Source organism: Prionailurus bengalensis, chromosome A2, assembly GCF_016509475.1.
Source record: "Prionailurus bengalensis isolate Pbe53 chromosome A2, Fcat_Pben_1.1_paternal_pri, whole genome shotgun sequence".
Classification (NCBI taxonomy): Eukaryota; Metazoa; Chordata; class Mammalia; order Carnivora; family Felidae; genus Prionailurus; species Prionailurus bengalensis.
In genome coordinates, this window is record NC_057348.1 from 95,244,618 (window position 1) to 95,261,147 (window position 16,530).

The window sequence follows — 16,530 nt, forward strand, 5'->3', positions numbered from 1 at the left end:
TTTCAGTACTCACTCTAAATGTCAAAGGACTAAATGCTCCAATCAAAAGACATAGGGTAACAGAATGGATAAGAAAACGAGATCCATCTATATGTGCTGTTTACAAGAGACCCACTTTAGACCTAACGACACCTTCAGACTGAAAGTAAGGGGATGGAGAACGCTCTATCATGCTAACGGTCACCAAAAGAAAGCCAGAGTAGCCATACTTATATCAGACAATCTCGACTTTATTTAAAAAAAAAATTTTTTTTTCAACGTTTATTTATTTTTGGGACAGAGAGAGACAGAGCATGAATGGGGGAGGGGCAGAGAGAGAGGGAGACACAGAATCGGAAACAGGCTCCAGGCTCTGAGCCATCAGCCCAGAGCCCGATGCGGGGCTCGAACTCACGGACCGCGAGATCGTGACCTGGCTGAAGTCGGACGCTTAACCGACTGCGCCACCCAGGCGCCCCAGACAATCTCGACTTTAAAATAAAGACTGTAACAAGAGAAGAAATGCATTATATCATAATTAAGGGGTCTACCCACCAAGAAGACCTGACAATTGTAAACATGTATGCTCCAAATGTGAGAGCACCCAAATAGATAAATCAATTAGCCACAAACATAAAGAAACTCATTGATAACAATACCATAATAGTAGGGGACTTCAACACCCCACTGACAACAATGGACAGATCATCTAAACACAAACTCAACAAGGAAACAATGGCTTTGAATGACACCCTGGACCCGATGGACTTAACAGAGATAGTCAAAACATTGCATCCTAAAACAGTGGAATATACATTCTTCTTCAGTGCACATGGAACGTTCTCCAGAATACATCACATACTGGGACACAAATCAGCCCTCAACAAGTACAAAAAAGTCGAGATCATACCATGCATATTTTCAGACCACAACACCATGAAACTCGTAATCAACAACAAGAAAAAACTTGGAAAGATAACAAATACTTGGAGACGAAAGAACATCCTACTGAAGAATGAGTGGGCTAAGCAAGAAGTTAAAGGGTAAATTAAAAAGTACATGGAAGCCAATGATAATGATAACACCACAGCCCACAATCTCCAGGACACAGTAAAGGGGGTCATAGGAGGGAAGTATATAGCAATCCAGGCCTTCCTAAAGAGGTAAGGAAGGTCTCTGATACACAGCCTAACCTTACACCTTAAGGAGCTGGAAAAAGAACAGCAAAATAAAACCCCAAACCAGCAGAAGACAGGAAATAGTAAAGATTAGGGCAGAAATCCATGCTATCGAACCCAAAAAAACCCAGTAGAACAGATCAATGAAACCAGAAGCTGGTTCTTTGACAGAATTAACAAAATTGATAAACCCCTGGCCGGTCTGATCAAACGGAAAAAGGAAAGGACCCAAACAAATAAAATCAAGAATGAAAGATGAGAGATCACCTCCAACACAGCAGAAATAAAAACAATAATAAGAGAATATTATGAGCAATTATATGCCAATAAAATGGGCAACCTGGAAGAAATGGACAAATTCCTAGAAACATATAAACTACCAAAACTGAAACAGGAAGAAGTAGAAAATTTGAACAGTCCCATAACCAGTAAAGAAACTGAATTAGTAATCAAAAATCTCCCAGAAACAAAAACAAACAAACAAAAAACAAACAAACAAAAAACCCAAGAGTCCAGGGCCAGATGGCTCTCCGGGGGAATTCTACCAAACATTTAAGCAAGAGTTAACACCTATTCTCTTGAAGCTGTTCCCAAAAATAGAAATGGAAGGAAAACTTCTAAACTCTTTCTATGAAGCCAGCATTACCTTGATTCCAAAACCAGACAAAGACCCCACTAAGAAGGAGAACTATAGACCAATTTCCCTAATGAACATGGAGGCAAAAAGTCCTCAACAAGGTATTAGCCAACTGGATCCAACAATACATTAAAAAAATTATGCACTATGACCAAGTGGGATTGATACCTGGGATGCAGGGCTGGTTCAATATCTGCAACACAATCAATGTGATTCTTCACATCAATAAAAGAAAGGACAAGAACCACACGATCCTCTCCATAGATGCAGAGAAAGCATTTGACAAAATACAGCATCCTTTCTTGATAAAAACCCTCAGGAAAGTAGGGATAGAAGGAGCATACCTCAAGATCAGAAAAGCCATATATGAATGACCTGCAGCTAATATCATCCTCAATGGGGAGAAACTGAGAGCTTTCCCCCTAAGGTCAGGAACAAGTTAGGGCTGTCCACTGTCGCCACTGTTATTCAACACAGTGTTGGAAGTCTTAGCCTCAGTAATCAGACAGCACAAAGCAATAAAAGGCATCCAAATTGGCCAGGAGGAGGTCAAACTTTCACTCTTTGCAGATGACATGACACTCTATGTGGAAAACCCAAAAGATTCCACCAAAACAAACAAACAAACAAACACACAAACAAACAAACAAACAAACTTCTAGAACTGATCCATGAATTCAGCAATGTTACAGGATATAAAATAGTGCACAGAAATCGGTCATATTCCTATACACCAATAATGAAGCAACAGAAAGAGAAATCAAGGAATCGATCCCATTTACAGTTGCACCAAAACCCATAAAATACCTAGGAATAAATCTAACCAAAGAGGTGAAATACCCATACACTGAAAACTGTAGAAAGCTTATGAAAGAAATAGAAGAAGACACACACAAAAAAGGAAAAATATTCCATGCTCCTGGATAGGAAGAACAAATATGGTTAAAATGTCAATACTACCCAAAGCAATCTACATATTCCATGCAACACCTATCAACATAACACCAGCACTCTTCACAGAGCTAGAACAAACAATCCTAAAATTTGTATGGAACCAAAAAAGACCCAAATAGCCAAAGCAATCTTGAAAAAGAAAACCAAAGCAGGAGGCATCAATAATCCTGGACTTCAAGGTGTATTATAAAGCTGTAATCATCCAGACAGTACTTACTGGCACAAAAACAGACACTCATATCAACGGAACAGAATAGAGAACCCAGAAATGGACCCACAAGCGTATGGCCAACTAATCTTTGACAAAGCAGGAAAGAATATCCAATGGAATAAAGACAGTCTCTTCAGCAAGTGGTGCTGGGAAACCTGGACAGCGACATGCAGTTGATATTGAAGCCAAGTTTCATTACAGTGCAATATTAATTTCTCTTTAAATTACCCAATTTAAATTGTGCCCAATTCTCTAGGATGCACCCTAGTGCATCTTTGGGATGTTCATAGCAGCCCCCATTTAGGACCTGCATGTGGGGATTCTTCCGTGACACTATGGTTTCCCTCAGTCACATAAGACCCAGATTCTGCACTTTGTTTTCCTGCCTTTATCTTTCCAGGCACAAGAGGAAAGCAACAGCAGTTCACTCTACTAAGGTTTTAGATGGAGTCTGCTAGATAATTATCCTGAAATTAAGTGTATAATATAAACGGGGAGAGGAAGTTTGACTTGCTAGCCCAGAATAGGGAATCTGGCAAAACAGATGTTTTAAATGGCACTTGAGGCAGAAATAGACAAAGGACAGGTCTGGATGTTGTCCTTCTAGGCAAATACAACAAAAGGATCCAAATGCACAACAGAAGTCAAACAGTTGTGTTGCATTAAGCAAAAATCAAGTTGGGTACAGAGGGAGGATAAGATTCTAGGAAAGTATTGTCAGGAATGCCAGAGAGCTAAGGTAGAGTAAAGAGTTCCTGGCCTTGGTGGTCCCAGCTGAGTGAGGTGGATGAAAGTCACAGGGTTTCCTAGAAACTGAAGAGAGAGAGAGAGGTTCTGAGGGATGAGGAATTATGCCATTCATCAATGTGACGATAGTAATACAGACAAACCAAATCCTATAAATGGGATAGTTTCCAATGTGCTTGTAAACAATAGTGAAGCAAACAGCTCAAAGGTAAGTAGGAAGAAGAAGATGGAAGGGAGGAAGTAGACATCTCTGGACATGCCCAGCGATGCCACTGAGCCTGTGGCACAGCAGACACAGCAGCATGATAAGGTCTGGCACTGTGAGTAGGAGGGTGTGGTCTACAAAAGACAGAAAACCAGCCTGGGTGTAAATCCCACTCCTTCATACCTGCCACATTTCCAGCCCGCCGTGTGTCTCCTCTACCATCATCCAATAACCCAGCGCAACTGGGGCGGCAGGACCATCCTTTGGTCCAACAACAGGATTGTCCAACAATCTTTAAGGCAGTTCTACTGTCCCGGAATTGCCTCAATTCAATCTTGATGTACCAGAACTGCAATGACACAGTCACCTGACAGTGGACAAAAAAGTAGAGAGACAGTTAGGAGTCTATTCTAGGGGAACAAAGTGGTGGGTGGAATGGGCTACTTACAGGGACAACTTCTCAGATAGTCACCAAGGATCTGATCTTCCTCTTTGATGTGTCTTGGTTTCTCCCAAGCAGCAGTCTAAAACTGCTGTAGGGGTTTGTCACAGCACTGGATGATCAATCCTTCCATGTGCATTCCTGGCCGAGCCAGAAATTAGTTGCCATGAGAGAGAGTTCCCTATAGGACTGTTCCCTTCGGGGAAAAGAAGCAAGAGTCCCATTTCTTCAGAACTAGTGACTCAGTCTCTTATGCCAACCAACAACCTTGAAATTGTCCAGAAGCCAGAGTGGAGAGAGTTTGTGGTGAAAGTAAAACTTGGAGCCAGCAGAGCACACAGAGAGCAGGAGGAACCTCCTGTGGTCATCTGAGTTACTAGCCTGGGGAAATGCACCAGTGAGCCCTGGTGCACCACCATGAGATCCTGCTCTGTCTTGGGATCCCCGGAGGTGGTGTCAGAGCACCAGGAGAGGAGAGAGTGAGAACAGGTCCCCAGACATGTTTTTCCACATTTCCTTCTTCCCAGAGAACAGTCCAGTTCACAGAAAAAGTACAGAGATAGGAAGTAACCCTGTACTTTCCAACTCTGTTTCCCAGAGGAGGAACATACCAGTACCCCTGCATGGTGAAGAGGTCAAATTGTACTACACAGATGTAGTTTGGGGTACTGTTGTTCCTCTAAGGGTTCCTTCATGTCATCAAAATATGATGCGGGTAAGCCAGGTCCAAGGACCCAGAGGAGGGTCCTTGGCTTTGTGCAGGATAGAAATCAAACGTGAGCCAGAGAAAGTGAAAACAGAGTTTATTGAGTGGTGTGACAGGTAGAGAGTAGCAGATGGAGGTCTGGGAGACTCAGAAAGGAAAGAATGTCTGTCACTTGGGGTTAGGGGTTTGTATTGGAAGGGAGGAATCTAGGGTACATGTTCCCCCGGGGAATCCAGGGTAGGATCCGACCAAAGGTGTGTGTCAGGTGAACTATAGGTGTTATTCCATAAATTACCGAAGGTAAGGGGTTTTGATGCCAGTGTAACCTAAGATTTGTTTGAAGCTAATGTCCTAGAACATGTTTGGGATCTGGATCTTCTTAGATGTCATCAGGTGTTTGGGGGCATAGGACAAAACTCAGGAAAGTATTAACTTTCTTGCTTCCTCCTTGAAGTGAGAACATGGCTGCTTGGGCTTCTTCAGAGGCAAAATATGGAATACAAGTAAATGAGGCCTAGCAGAAAAACAGCAGGGATGGAGCCTTTATAAAATGGAACCCTTTAGGGGTCCCACCTGGGTAGCTCAGTTAAGCCTCTGACTTGATTTTGGCTCAGGTCATGATCTCATGGTCATGGGATAGAGCCCCGAGTAGGGCTCTGTGCTGAGTGTGGAGCCTGTTTGTTTCCGTTTTCCCCTCTCCTGCTCATGTGCGCACATGCTCTTTCTCTCCAATAAATAATAAACCAAAACTTTCTTTGAAAAAGTAATAAATAAAAATAAGTGGAGTCCTTTTAGCCCTCCTACCTCACTGAGATGGCTGAAATACCTTTGTGCAACATAAAGGAAGAAATTCAAAGACTGTGAGATAGACATGTTGAGTGAATGAATCATGTCTAACTCACCAACTTACCACTACCCAACCATGTCCCCCAAGATAGAGGGGGTGTCAGAAAATACTCCCTCAACAAGGCCTTAGAAATACCCTGGTGTATTTGTTAGGATTGATCTTGGTTGTAATAGGTAGCCTACTCAGAGAAGTAATCAAGAGGTTTATCTGTCTCTGGCATATAAAAAAATCTGGGCATAGGACATCTAGGGCTAGTAGGTCACCTCAGTGGTGCTCTCAGGGAAACAGGCTCCTTGTGTTCTTGCACTGCCTCAGTCACCCACGGTTCTCATCTTCATGTTTGAAGATGGTTGCTGCATCTCTGAAGGTTGTGCCCTCATTTCAGGAAGAAAGCCTGTCCCAGGGATTTCTACTTCCTTGTGCTATCTAGAACTATGTCACATAGCCATGTGTGACTGTAATGGAAATCACGTGACTCAGTAATTCACTTGCCAAGGAGCACAGGAAGGCAAGGGAGAGAGTGCTGGAAAGATTGTTGAGTGACTCTGTCCGTAGAAACTGTGACAACTGGTGGGAGATGCAATTGATAGGGAGACATTGCAGTACAAATGGGCTTTCTGGTTTCAGTGGGGATGAGTGGATCCTGGGATAGCAGAGACCAGGTAGCTGCAATGTGTGAAGCCAGGTGGATGTGGCTACCATAACCAGAAGACAGTGCATTTATTACAAGGGTCTGACCCGCAGGGTTCTTTGGTGCTGCCCAACTAATTGTGGGGTCCTGAAGACCAAAACAGATGGTCAAAGATCCTATTTGATTTTTAGAATTTAAAAATCTTCCACTTAATAAACAAAGGTCTGATTGGAGTCGTCACAACATAGTCATGGCACCTGACCCAGTCTCAGGTCTAGGTCAAAGGAAGAGGAAGCCAGGTGTCGAGGGAAAGGGCCCTGAAATAGCATCATAAGTACTTGCTATGGATCTTGCTTCCTCCAAGTTTTCCCCAAAGGACCCGAAGCCACTCACCAGACCATTGTCCAGGTATCCTGAGAAATAACCAGACATTCTGGGGATTATCAGAGACACTGGGCCTGTGCTAATGTTAATTCCTGGAGACCCAGAACTCCACTGTGACCTACCCGTCTAAGTGAAGGCACTGTTACTATACTAGCCCTGATGACCGGTGGACACAGAAAACCCTCCAAGGCAGCAGAATTTTGGAGCAACATGTCTCTTCCATTGTGGCAGGAGGTAGAGATGACTGATATAAAAATCCATGCTAATCCATAGTCTGTGGCTAATAACCTGGTGATCAGAGATTTGTGAGAGCAGGACTAGAGCACTGGCAGTGAGGAGGTCTGCGGGAAAAGTATGGTCAGATTTCTTAGAATGAGCAGAGGGGAAGAAGCAGCAATTTGTCCTCCCTGGAGGGGCACATTCTGGAATTGGGTTTGCTTTGTCCTCCAAACTTCTGCCAATACCATCTTTCAAGGACTCACTCACATGTTTTTATGTTGTTAAGTTATCCCATTGGACACTTGCTTTCTGATCACAAAATTTTCTTCACATTGAAGAGGAAGATGGTAGGCTATACCAGCAGAATTCACTACATTCAACATAAACACCCAGCACCCTGAATCAGCTGGCCTTCCAAGGAGACCGCAATTTGTGAGGTTGGAATAAATATGGTACAGTTGTTATATGCTGTGAATCCATGACCATGGCCTCTATATAAGCAAGGGTCTGGGAACTAAAGAGGAAGGGGGATAGCACTCCTCTGTTAATACCTCAGTGACCCAAAATCTCTGCCTCCATTCCCTGTGATTCTGGGCTTTGCTGATTGAGAGGTGAGCAAAGGAGAAATACAAGAGGACACAGTCATGATTCCAGTGGTTTGGAAGGTGTGGGAGGGTTAGAGTGTTGGCTGAGTGAACAGTCCTGCTGCTGCATGATAAAGGACGGGAGAAGTATGGATGGAACCCTGTGGTAATACTAAATATAGTAGGAGTTAATGGAAGATTTCTGTGATAATAAACAGACCACCAGTAGCTCAGATGGCAATGAAGGTTTAGACCATTCCACCTACTAAAAGACTAATCCACTGATGTTCTGGCTGAACTCAAAGAAACATGGAATAAGTAACCGAAGACAGAAATCAAAAATACCAGGGGCACCTGGGTGGCTCAGTCGGTTGAGCGTCCAACTTCAGCTTAGGTCATGATCTCGCAGTCCGTGAGTTCAAGCCCCGCATCGGGCTCTGTGCTGACAGCTCAGAGGCTAGAGGCTGCTTCGGACTCTGTGTCTCCCTCTCTGCCCCTCCCCCACTCATGCTCTGTCTCTCTCTCCCTGTCAAAAATAAATAAGCTTTAAAAAAAAAAAAAAAAAAGAAATCAAAATTACCAACCATGACCTCATGATTAATTGTAGAAAGGGCAATAGTTGCTGCCTGTACATTTTTCTTTGCTGTTTCTCTCTTTCTTTTTTAAATGTTTACTTATTTATTGGGAGGGGAGAGGGTCAGAGAGGAGAGAGAGAATCCCAAGCAGGCCCTACACCACCAGTGCAGAGCCCGATATGGGGCTTGATCTCACAAACCGTGAGATCATGACCTGAGGTGAAGTCCAGAGTCAGATGCTCAATGGACAGCAACACACAGGCAACCCCTCTTTGCCATTTCATGTATTTATTTATATACTTCACCTAACTTTCTCCCTTTTCCTTTCTCCTACTGCATTACTATACACAGTTTGTGTTGATGGTGGCTCAGTTTACATCTAGTTCACAGATCAGAGAACATCCAGACAAAGTCATGATGGATCAGAGTGGGAATGGACCTCATTTAAGATCTTGGCCTTGGAACTAGATGTAGTATATTAAGGGGATACAATCTCATTTCTGGTTGTGGGAATAACTGAATTTATTTGGAATTGTATGTAAAGTCTACATGTTCTGATAGAAGAACAGAGCATTGGATCAGTAAATAATAGGACATTTTCAAATGGTCAAAGGTGCTAAGTATAAGATTTGTCAAACGCAAGGAAGATGTTGAATATGTGAGTTCTAAGAAATGTATTTTCCTCAGATGAGAAAATAATTAGTTACACCATTAAGACAATATTTTTTCACTAAGGATTTAATTTAGATTTATAGGAAATAGGATAATCAGTTATAAATATCCCAATTTATTCTACAGAATTAATCTCAAGTAATCCTGATTATGACATAACCACAGGTTTGCCAATCTGTGATTTTATAGATTAACCTAATTTGTTAAAAAGAAATTTACAGACCCCATTTTTACTGTCACAACATAGGAACAAGCCAGCAAAAACAAAATCAAAAGTATGTTTTATGCTAGAGTTACTTTCTGTCCAGGTCGAAACATTGTTCCACTTTGATTCTTTCTTTTCTTTGGATTTTGGAAGCTTTCATACCTTAAAAAGAGATAATATTTAATACATGTAAATTCTAAATTACAAAAGACAAGGAATTGTTTGCAAACAGATTATATTTTAAGAAACAAAAGGGAAATAACTGGGGGAAGAAAACCTAACAAATTATAGTTCTTAAATTTTCTAAAGTTAAACATTCCGATCAAAAAAGTAGCAAAAGGGATAAAGAGACAAGTTAGAAAAGATAAAATGCACAAGGCAGTGACATGAAAAAAACCCTACTGTTTTAATCAAAGGCATGTAAATTGTTAGATTTTTTTCCAGTCACACTGGCCAAGTTTAGAAAGACATTATGCCCAATGTTAGTGAGGGTTGTGGTGAAACTGGCCCTTTCCATGTATTGGGCTGTACAGTGTTTCTAGAAGGCAACTGATCTCAAAAGCCATAAAAACAAAATGTATCCTATGCTCCAACAATTCCACCTCAAACTCAGATAATGGAGGATATATGCAAACATTTGGCTCTAAGGAAGTTCTTTATCATATTAGTGTAATAGGGAAAATCTGGAAGCAACTTAAATATCCAAATATTGGAAATTGTGGCCTAGCCATACTATAAAATGACATTAAAAACCAAGCAGTAACATTTAAAATGTGAAAGAATGTTCAAGATGGATGAAAGCGGGCCTGCTATATGGCAATACGTGCAGAGTGTTTCAGTGAAGAAAAAAAAAACACAAATGTATACTTTGGGAGGGGTGGGGAATTTAAGGGAAATTTGTTTTCTTATTCTTTATTTTCTGATTTTTCTACAGTAAGCACATATTACTTATACATGTTGAGGCGGAGCAGAAGCGCCACTCTGGCTATGTAGACTATTTTCAGCTGAAGGAGATCAAGACCCAGCAGATTCAGGAGAAGCTTTTTCCCTCCCTTACCTGCCTGATGAGTTTAGTTTCCTATTACCAGAGAAGACTTTTTAATCTGCAAGACTGACAGCAGGGCAAACATCTGCTCTTTTCACCTTCTGTGAATTCCTGCCTCCCCTTTGAAGCCCCAGGCCCCTAACCTCTTTCTTTAGTTCAGGATGGCATATCTATTTTAATGGAGCTCCTGTATGTATGAAGTTATTTTTCTCCTGTTACTGTCTTAGGTCAGTTAATTAATAGACCAGCCAAAGAACAAGAAGGGAAGAAGGGAAAATCTTTCTGCCTTTACAGTGTACCCACACATGCCCACCCCAACTACTACAAAATTAAAGAGTTGTAACGTCTAGAACCAGGAATAAACCTTTCTTGCACTGAATTAAGTGAAATCCTTAACGTGAATGGTCCCCAATCTATGGGTCTCCAACTTCTAAGGTGCCCACAGACAACTGCAAGAAGCCTGTAAATCTAAATGTGTGCTGGCCACAGTCCACAAGGGAATAAATTCGAATGCATTTAAAGAAAGTAAAACAGGTATATTTTTCAGAACAATTTTTACAAACTATATTGGAATCATTTTGAGATTTTAATTTTCCTTTTATTCAAAGCTTTAAAAATGAAATCAGTTCATTATAAATAATTCAAATATAATCAAGTGAACCAGTTAATGCAAATTCATTTTTTACTTCAGTACTCTTTAAGTTTTGGGGTATTTAAATGCATAGCTATTGGCTCGAAGTGGCCTTTTATATATTCACTATAAGTAACTTCAAAAGTTTAAGTGAAGAACTGTCACCCTGTAATATCTGTACTTCTGAAGGAGAATCGGTTACTTACAGTTCAGCAAAATTCTTCCAGTCGTCTTCGCTAATGGATGGCCTTGTGTGACTGAGGGCGGCCATTAAATGCGACTGGCTAATAGCCAAACTGGTTTTGACTGGTCCTGGTTGGTTAAGGGAGTCATCCTCCTTAAACAGAAAAGGACACAAAGTTAACCTAGGGCTGTGATGGAAAAAGTAGCAGCCCACGTGTTGTTTCTTTCCATCAGGTTTTTTTTAGGAGACCAAACATTCTCTTTCTCATAAGATTAAAAATTGTTTGAAAGCAGAATGCATATAATCAAATGGTCAATGTGTTTCAGTCCCTTCTTTATAAATAGAGCTCATTTACTAACCAAAACACACATCAAAAAAGGAAAAACAGTTTTTACAGTTTTTACAATTTTCATGGGGATGGGGGGAGAAAAGCCATACTCCACTTTGGCTCCGGTATCTGCCTTTGATGACACTGATATCTGCCCGTAGCTGATCTCTTTGTTCCTGTGTAAGTTCTTGGGAACCCTCTTGTGAGGATGTTCTGAACACTGGAGGTCGTGAAAATGACTGATCTTTCCCAGGGACTCCAGAAAAGTCCTGTGTCATGGAGCTTGGTGCAGACAGGCACTGTGAGCTCTGCAAGGTTAAGTGTAGGAAGGAGAGAAGGGGAAGGAGAAAGGAGGAAAAGAGAGGGAGAAAAGAAGTATATATTTACCAAGGCTAAATTTAAACATTTTAAGCAGTAAAACCTTAACATGGACAAGCTTACATTTGAATTAACTGGAATTAATAAGCAAGTTCAAAATATGTTTATCTTCTACATGTCGTTCAACCATCATAAAGTGAAAACTGCCATAACACAAAAAAATTGTTTTAATGCTTTTTTATTAAATTCACCACACTAATCCTAGCGACAGGTTCCAAATGTGCCTTATTCTCAGTTTCAGCAAATAGAGTTAATTCTAGTAAAAGGTTGGAGAACATAGTACAGAAGTTAAGAAACAGAAAACAGAATTAAAGACTAGAAATAAAACAACAAAAACAACAGCTTACTATTCTTTGAAATAAAAATGGTTTACTTTTACTTTTTTTTAGAGAGAGCACAAGCTAGAGAGATGGGCAGAGAGAGAGACAAAATCCCAAGCAGGCCCCACACTCAGTGCAGAGCTTGACCCTGGGCTTGAACTCATGAAACCATGAGATCATGACCTGAGCTGAAATCATGGATGCTTAACCGACTGGGCCACCCAGGTGCCCCAAAATAGTTCATTTTTAGATTAAAGCAGATGTACAAAAACCAAAAATATAACTGTTACTTGTACCAATAAAGTAATCGTGAACCACAGTAAATAATTTGCGGACATGTGTGAAATGCTATTTTAATTTAGAAAAGCAAGGATATCACCCACAACATTTTCATTGTTGCAACGTTACATCAAATTTCTCATCTTCAATTATCTTAATGATAATAGAGTTTAATATAAATAGAATTTAATATAAAATGGATCTGCGACCAAAGATGTTTTAAAACAACTAATGAAGGAGATAATAAACCTGCGAGGAACCAAAGGGTCCTCACCACCAGTGGCTACTTTGGCTCCCTCTTTGTTGCCAGCTACATTTCACAGCTCTTAACAAGGAATGAGATGATTCATCAGTGTGAGTAAGGGAAAACAAGACTACTTCACTGAAGAACCAACCAACCAGAAAGTACATGTGGGGCAGGTTAGGGGGTAAGTCACTGTCCAACTGGACACACTATGGCTTTACGCATCAGAACCGTACAATGGCGACTGAACATGATACCAGATCAGAAGATGTTCCGTTCCCGAGTTCTGATTCGTAGGAGCTTCCAAAGTAGAGCCGGTACATATTGAATTTTGATTCATCTGGAAGCATCTCAGACAACTCTAGAGAAACCAGGGACTGCTCCAAGCCACACTCCCCATCTCCAGCTGAATCATCGGAGCCACTGCTGTGGTTGAGAAAAACCATTGAAGACAGACTTAGGTCACTATCAGAGCTGGAACTTCCATCCTAAAACACACAAAAAAGGACAACAGTTGTAAAAATCTAAATAATCTATGAATCTGAAAGTAGCAACACAGATAGCATTTTAACAGACCAGTACGAGGAAAACCAGAGGCATTTTCCAAAAAAGCTCTTATTTTTTTGGTGAGGTTCTTGTCCTCTATGATCCCCACAGACCAGTACGTATGGCACGAATGGCAAAGGTGTTACAGCTCTCCCACACCCAGAATACAACAGTTCTGAGAGCCAGGCACCAACTATGTTTCTTTTGTGCAAATGCTGTTTGAGCCATTATTAATATGACTCAGTGGCAGATTAAGTAGGCTGCCTGATTATGTAACGAATCCTTACCAGCAGACAGCACATGATCAGGGTGTCTGATGCTTACAGAAAGAAAACAACCAGCATTCAGGAAACATGCATTGAGCCAAACTTTGGCTCTTACTACTTTTCTAACAGTTGAGGCACATAATAAAATTTAATTATTAAAATAAGATGGAATGTGTACATAATTTACCAACCATCTCCCCAGGAACTCTAACAAAGCTAGGATTCATACCTCTGAATTTTATTTGTATGAATCTTTCAACTGTGAAATGATGAGTCAACCACGTCATGCAGTGCTTTGTCATTACAGAGTGCTTTATACATGAACATGTTTTCTGTTAGTGAAGAGGGTGGAGAAGTTCAGTGACTTGCCAAAATAAATAGCAAAAACTTGGTAATATCTGATTTAGGAACTTTAGGCCCTGCAAGAATCTCAACAAAACACAGGGGAGAGGAGTACACAGGAAAACCCTTCCTAGAAACTATGCAGTAAAGTCCATAATGTAGCAGAGGTCAAATTATCTGCTGTAAAAATACTATCCTTAGAGGAAAAGACTGATGTTAGGTCTGGGGTACAGAAAGTACAAAATACAGCTAGAATACCTTGTTGTATCAGGAAGAAAGTACATGATCAAAGAATGAAGAGGACAAATCAAAAGGACACAGAGGCCATCTAAAAGCAGCTCCTATGGGCCAGATCTGGGACTATTTGAGCTTCAAAATAAATACTCTGATTTTTTTTTTTCTTAAGTGTAAAACTAACTAAAAATCTCAATATATTTCTGTTCCTATTCTCTCATTCATGATGTCCCAATTTAAATAATATACTTCCATTCCCCAACATATTTTGTCAGTAGTAAGGTAACATTAAAGAAACAGACACTTAAATACTTCATAATTACAAGTTCTCTGCAGAGCCAATATTCCAACTATGGAACATTTGACTACAGGTAAATTTCTATACAGTTTTACTAAAGTTGTTAAAAAATAGGATTTTTTTAAGGTTGGAATTTTAACCGTGAACTGCTCTTCTTCCTCTTAAAACACCACAGCAATGATCTCCTATAACTTACTTGGAGCCCACAGAACAGCAGCCTTCCCTGTAAGGCCTCTAACTGGGCATTGTACAGTAAAGCTTTCAGGTCAGCTCCCGTGAAGGAGTCGGTTACTGATGCCACGTGCTGAAGGTCCACATCATCTGCCAGAGGTAGAGAGTCACTGAGAACATTTAAAATTTCAAGACGTGACACCTGAAGGGAGAAAAACTAATTGACTTAACAAATAAAACAAAATTAAATATTAAACTGTGTATTTTATGTTTTTGTTTTTACAAATTAACTGTATCTCTAATGAGCTTTTGCAAGTTGAAAAATGTACCACCAATCTACTATGTATCCTCTGTGGAGGATAGATGAACTTTCTCCCTAATGTCTCAGAAGAGACATAGGAAAGTGAATGAAAATCGACATTCTTAACCATTCAGTGTAAATCATTTCTTAGTGCTTATTTTCTAGATTTCAACAAATGTGCCCAGAAAGTGTTTCAAAAGAAAACATCCAAGTAATAGCTACAAATGACATATTTAGATATTTTATACCTTCGACAATTCATTTGTCTATTTGCTCTTTCCCTCATTTATTCATCAGTTTCTAAATCTGAGGACAAGAGCTGGAACAACACAGACCAGAAACAGTTAAAACCTCATCTCTGTGTAACCTGCTTAATGCACACTAGTCATACGCTTGATTCTCAGAGTCTTGCCAGGATAATGAGGCCTGTGATCTTTGAGCACAGGGCATGTGGACATACATACTTTAGGTTTCTCTCCTTTTTTCCCAACCTGCTAACACTGAAAGACTACAAAGTTTTCAGACTTGCATGGAAATGGCTGGGCTTTCCATCTAATTCAGAATCCTTCCATGCCATGAAACAAATCATGGCAAAGGCCTTGCCTAAAGCTGGTCTTCTAAGGACAACTGCTGTTACCAGGAAGAAGTTCATAAGGAAAGAGTGTGGCATTTGTTGGTTTTGGACTCAAAGTATGAAACTGTCACCTGATCAGGAGGAGGACAGTATACACATTTATCGAGTCGGCCAGGCCTAAGCAGGGCAGGGTCAATCAAGTCAGGGCGACTAGTAGCAGCCAATACATAAACACCTGGGGAAAAAAAAAAATTCTTTACTAAGTCCTGGTGAAATCTGTTACAATAAGATATTTCTGTATTTGCAGTTCTTACCCTGTAAGCCTTCCACCCCATCCAACTGAGTCAGCAGCTGGTTAACCACACGATCTGTAACTCCTGTATTATCATGGCCTCGTCGAGGGGCAATGGATTCAAATTCATCAAAGAAAAGAATGCAGGGCTTGGCTGCCTGTGCTCTGGGAAAAACAGTATTTCATATTTGAATAGGGCTTCGGTGTTTGTAAAGTAATTGTGTGTGTGTGTGTGTGTGTGTATATATATATATATATATATATATATATGTAGGTACATATATGTATCTGTATACAGATAAACATATGTATCTGTGTATTTATTTAAATCTTCATAACAAATCCTTAAAGAATAAAAAGTATATGTAAACTTGTTTTCAATAAATAAGTCAAGATGTATGCCTAAGACTCATACCTTCTAGACAGGGACTAAACCAAAAACTAGAGTCTTATTCAATAAGTGAAATGTTTCTTTGATTCTTATTGTAAGTAAGCATTTCTTATATGCTTATTGGCCACCTTTACTTCTTTTGTGAAATACTGATTCACGTCTTTTGTCAAGCTCATTATTTTAAAATTTGACAAGCTTATTATTTTCACATATTTTTATAGGGGATCTCTATAAAATATATTTTAGTTACATATATTATATCTTTTCCTAATTTGAACTTTGCTTTTAATTTATTAACTAAATTTTGTTTTAATGAAAAACAAATTCCATACCTGGTAACAGGGTGAACTAGATGTCTGAAGAATCACCCATACAGAATACCCATACAGAATACTTGTTGTGCTGATTTTTAAATTTCAAGTTTTTAAATTCTAGTTAACCTATATGGTAAAATTGATTTCAGTAGAACTTAGTGATTCACCATTTATGTATAACACCCAGTGCTCATCCCATGTGCCTTCCTTAATACC

The 16,530-nt window shown here is 40.0% G+C and overlaps 1 protein-coding gene across 5 annotated transcripts in view; it reads right to left on the bottom strand.

The window, feature by feature from the left end:
- The window catches only part of PEX1 (peroxisomal biogenesis factor 1), a 66,423-nt gene that overhangs the window by 4,745 nt on the left and 45,148 nt on the right, over positions 1-16,530 (bottom strand). For 2 of the 5 annotated variants that reach the window (XM_043588845.1, XM_043588846.1), the window contains exons 18-21: positions 15,632-15,774; positions 15,449-15,552; positions 14,468-14,644; positions 12,843-13,073 (exon numbers count right to left, since the gene is read on the bottom strand). In XM_043588845.1, coding sequence (XP_043444780.1) covers positions 12,843-13,073; positions 14,468-14,644; positions 15,449-15,552; positions 15,632-15,774 — 655 coding nt within the window. Of the gene's footprint in view, positions 1-8,570; positions 9,339-11,058; positions 11,190-11,474; positions 11,673-12,842; positions 13,074-14,467; positions 14,645-15,448; positions 15,553-15,631; positions 15,775-16,530 lie in introns of those variants that run through there. The other 3 variants (XM_043588843.1, XM_043588844.1, XM_043588847.1) reach the window with 3 other exon arrangements.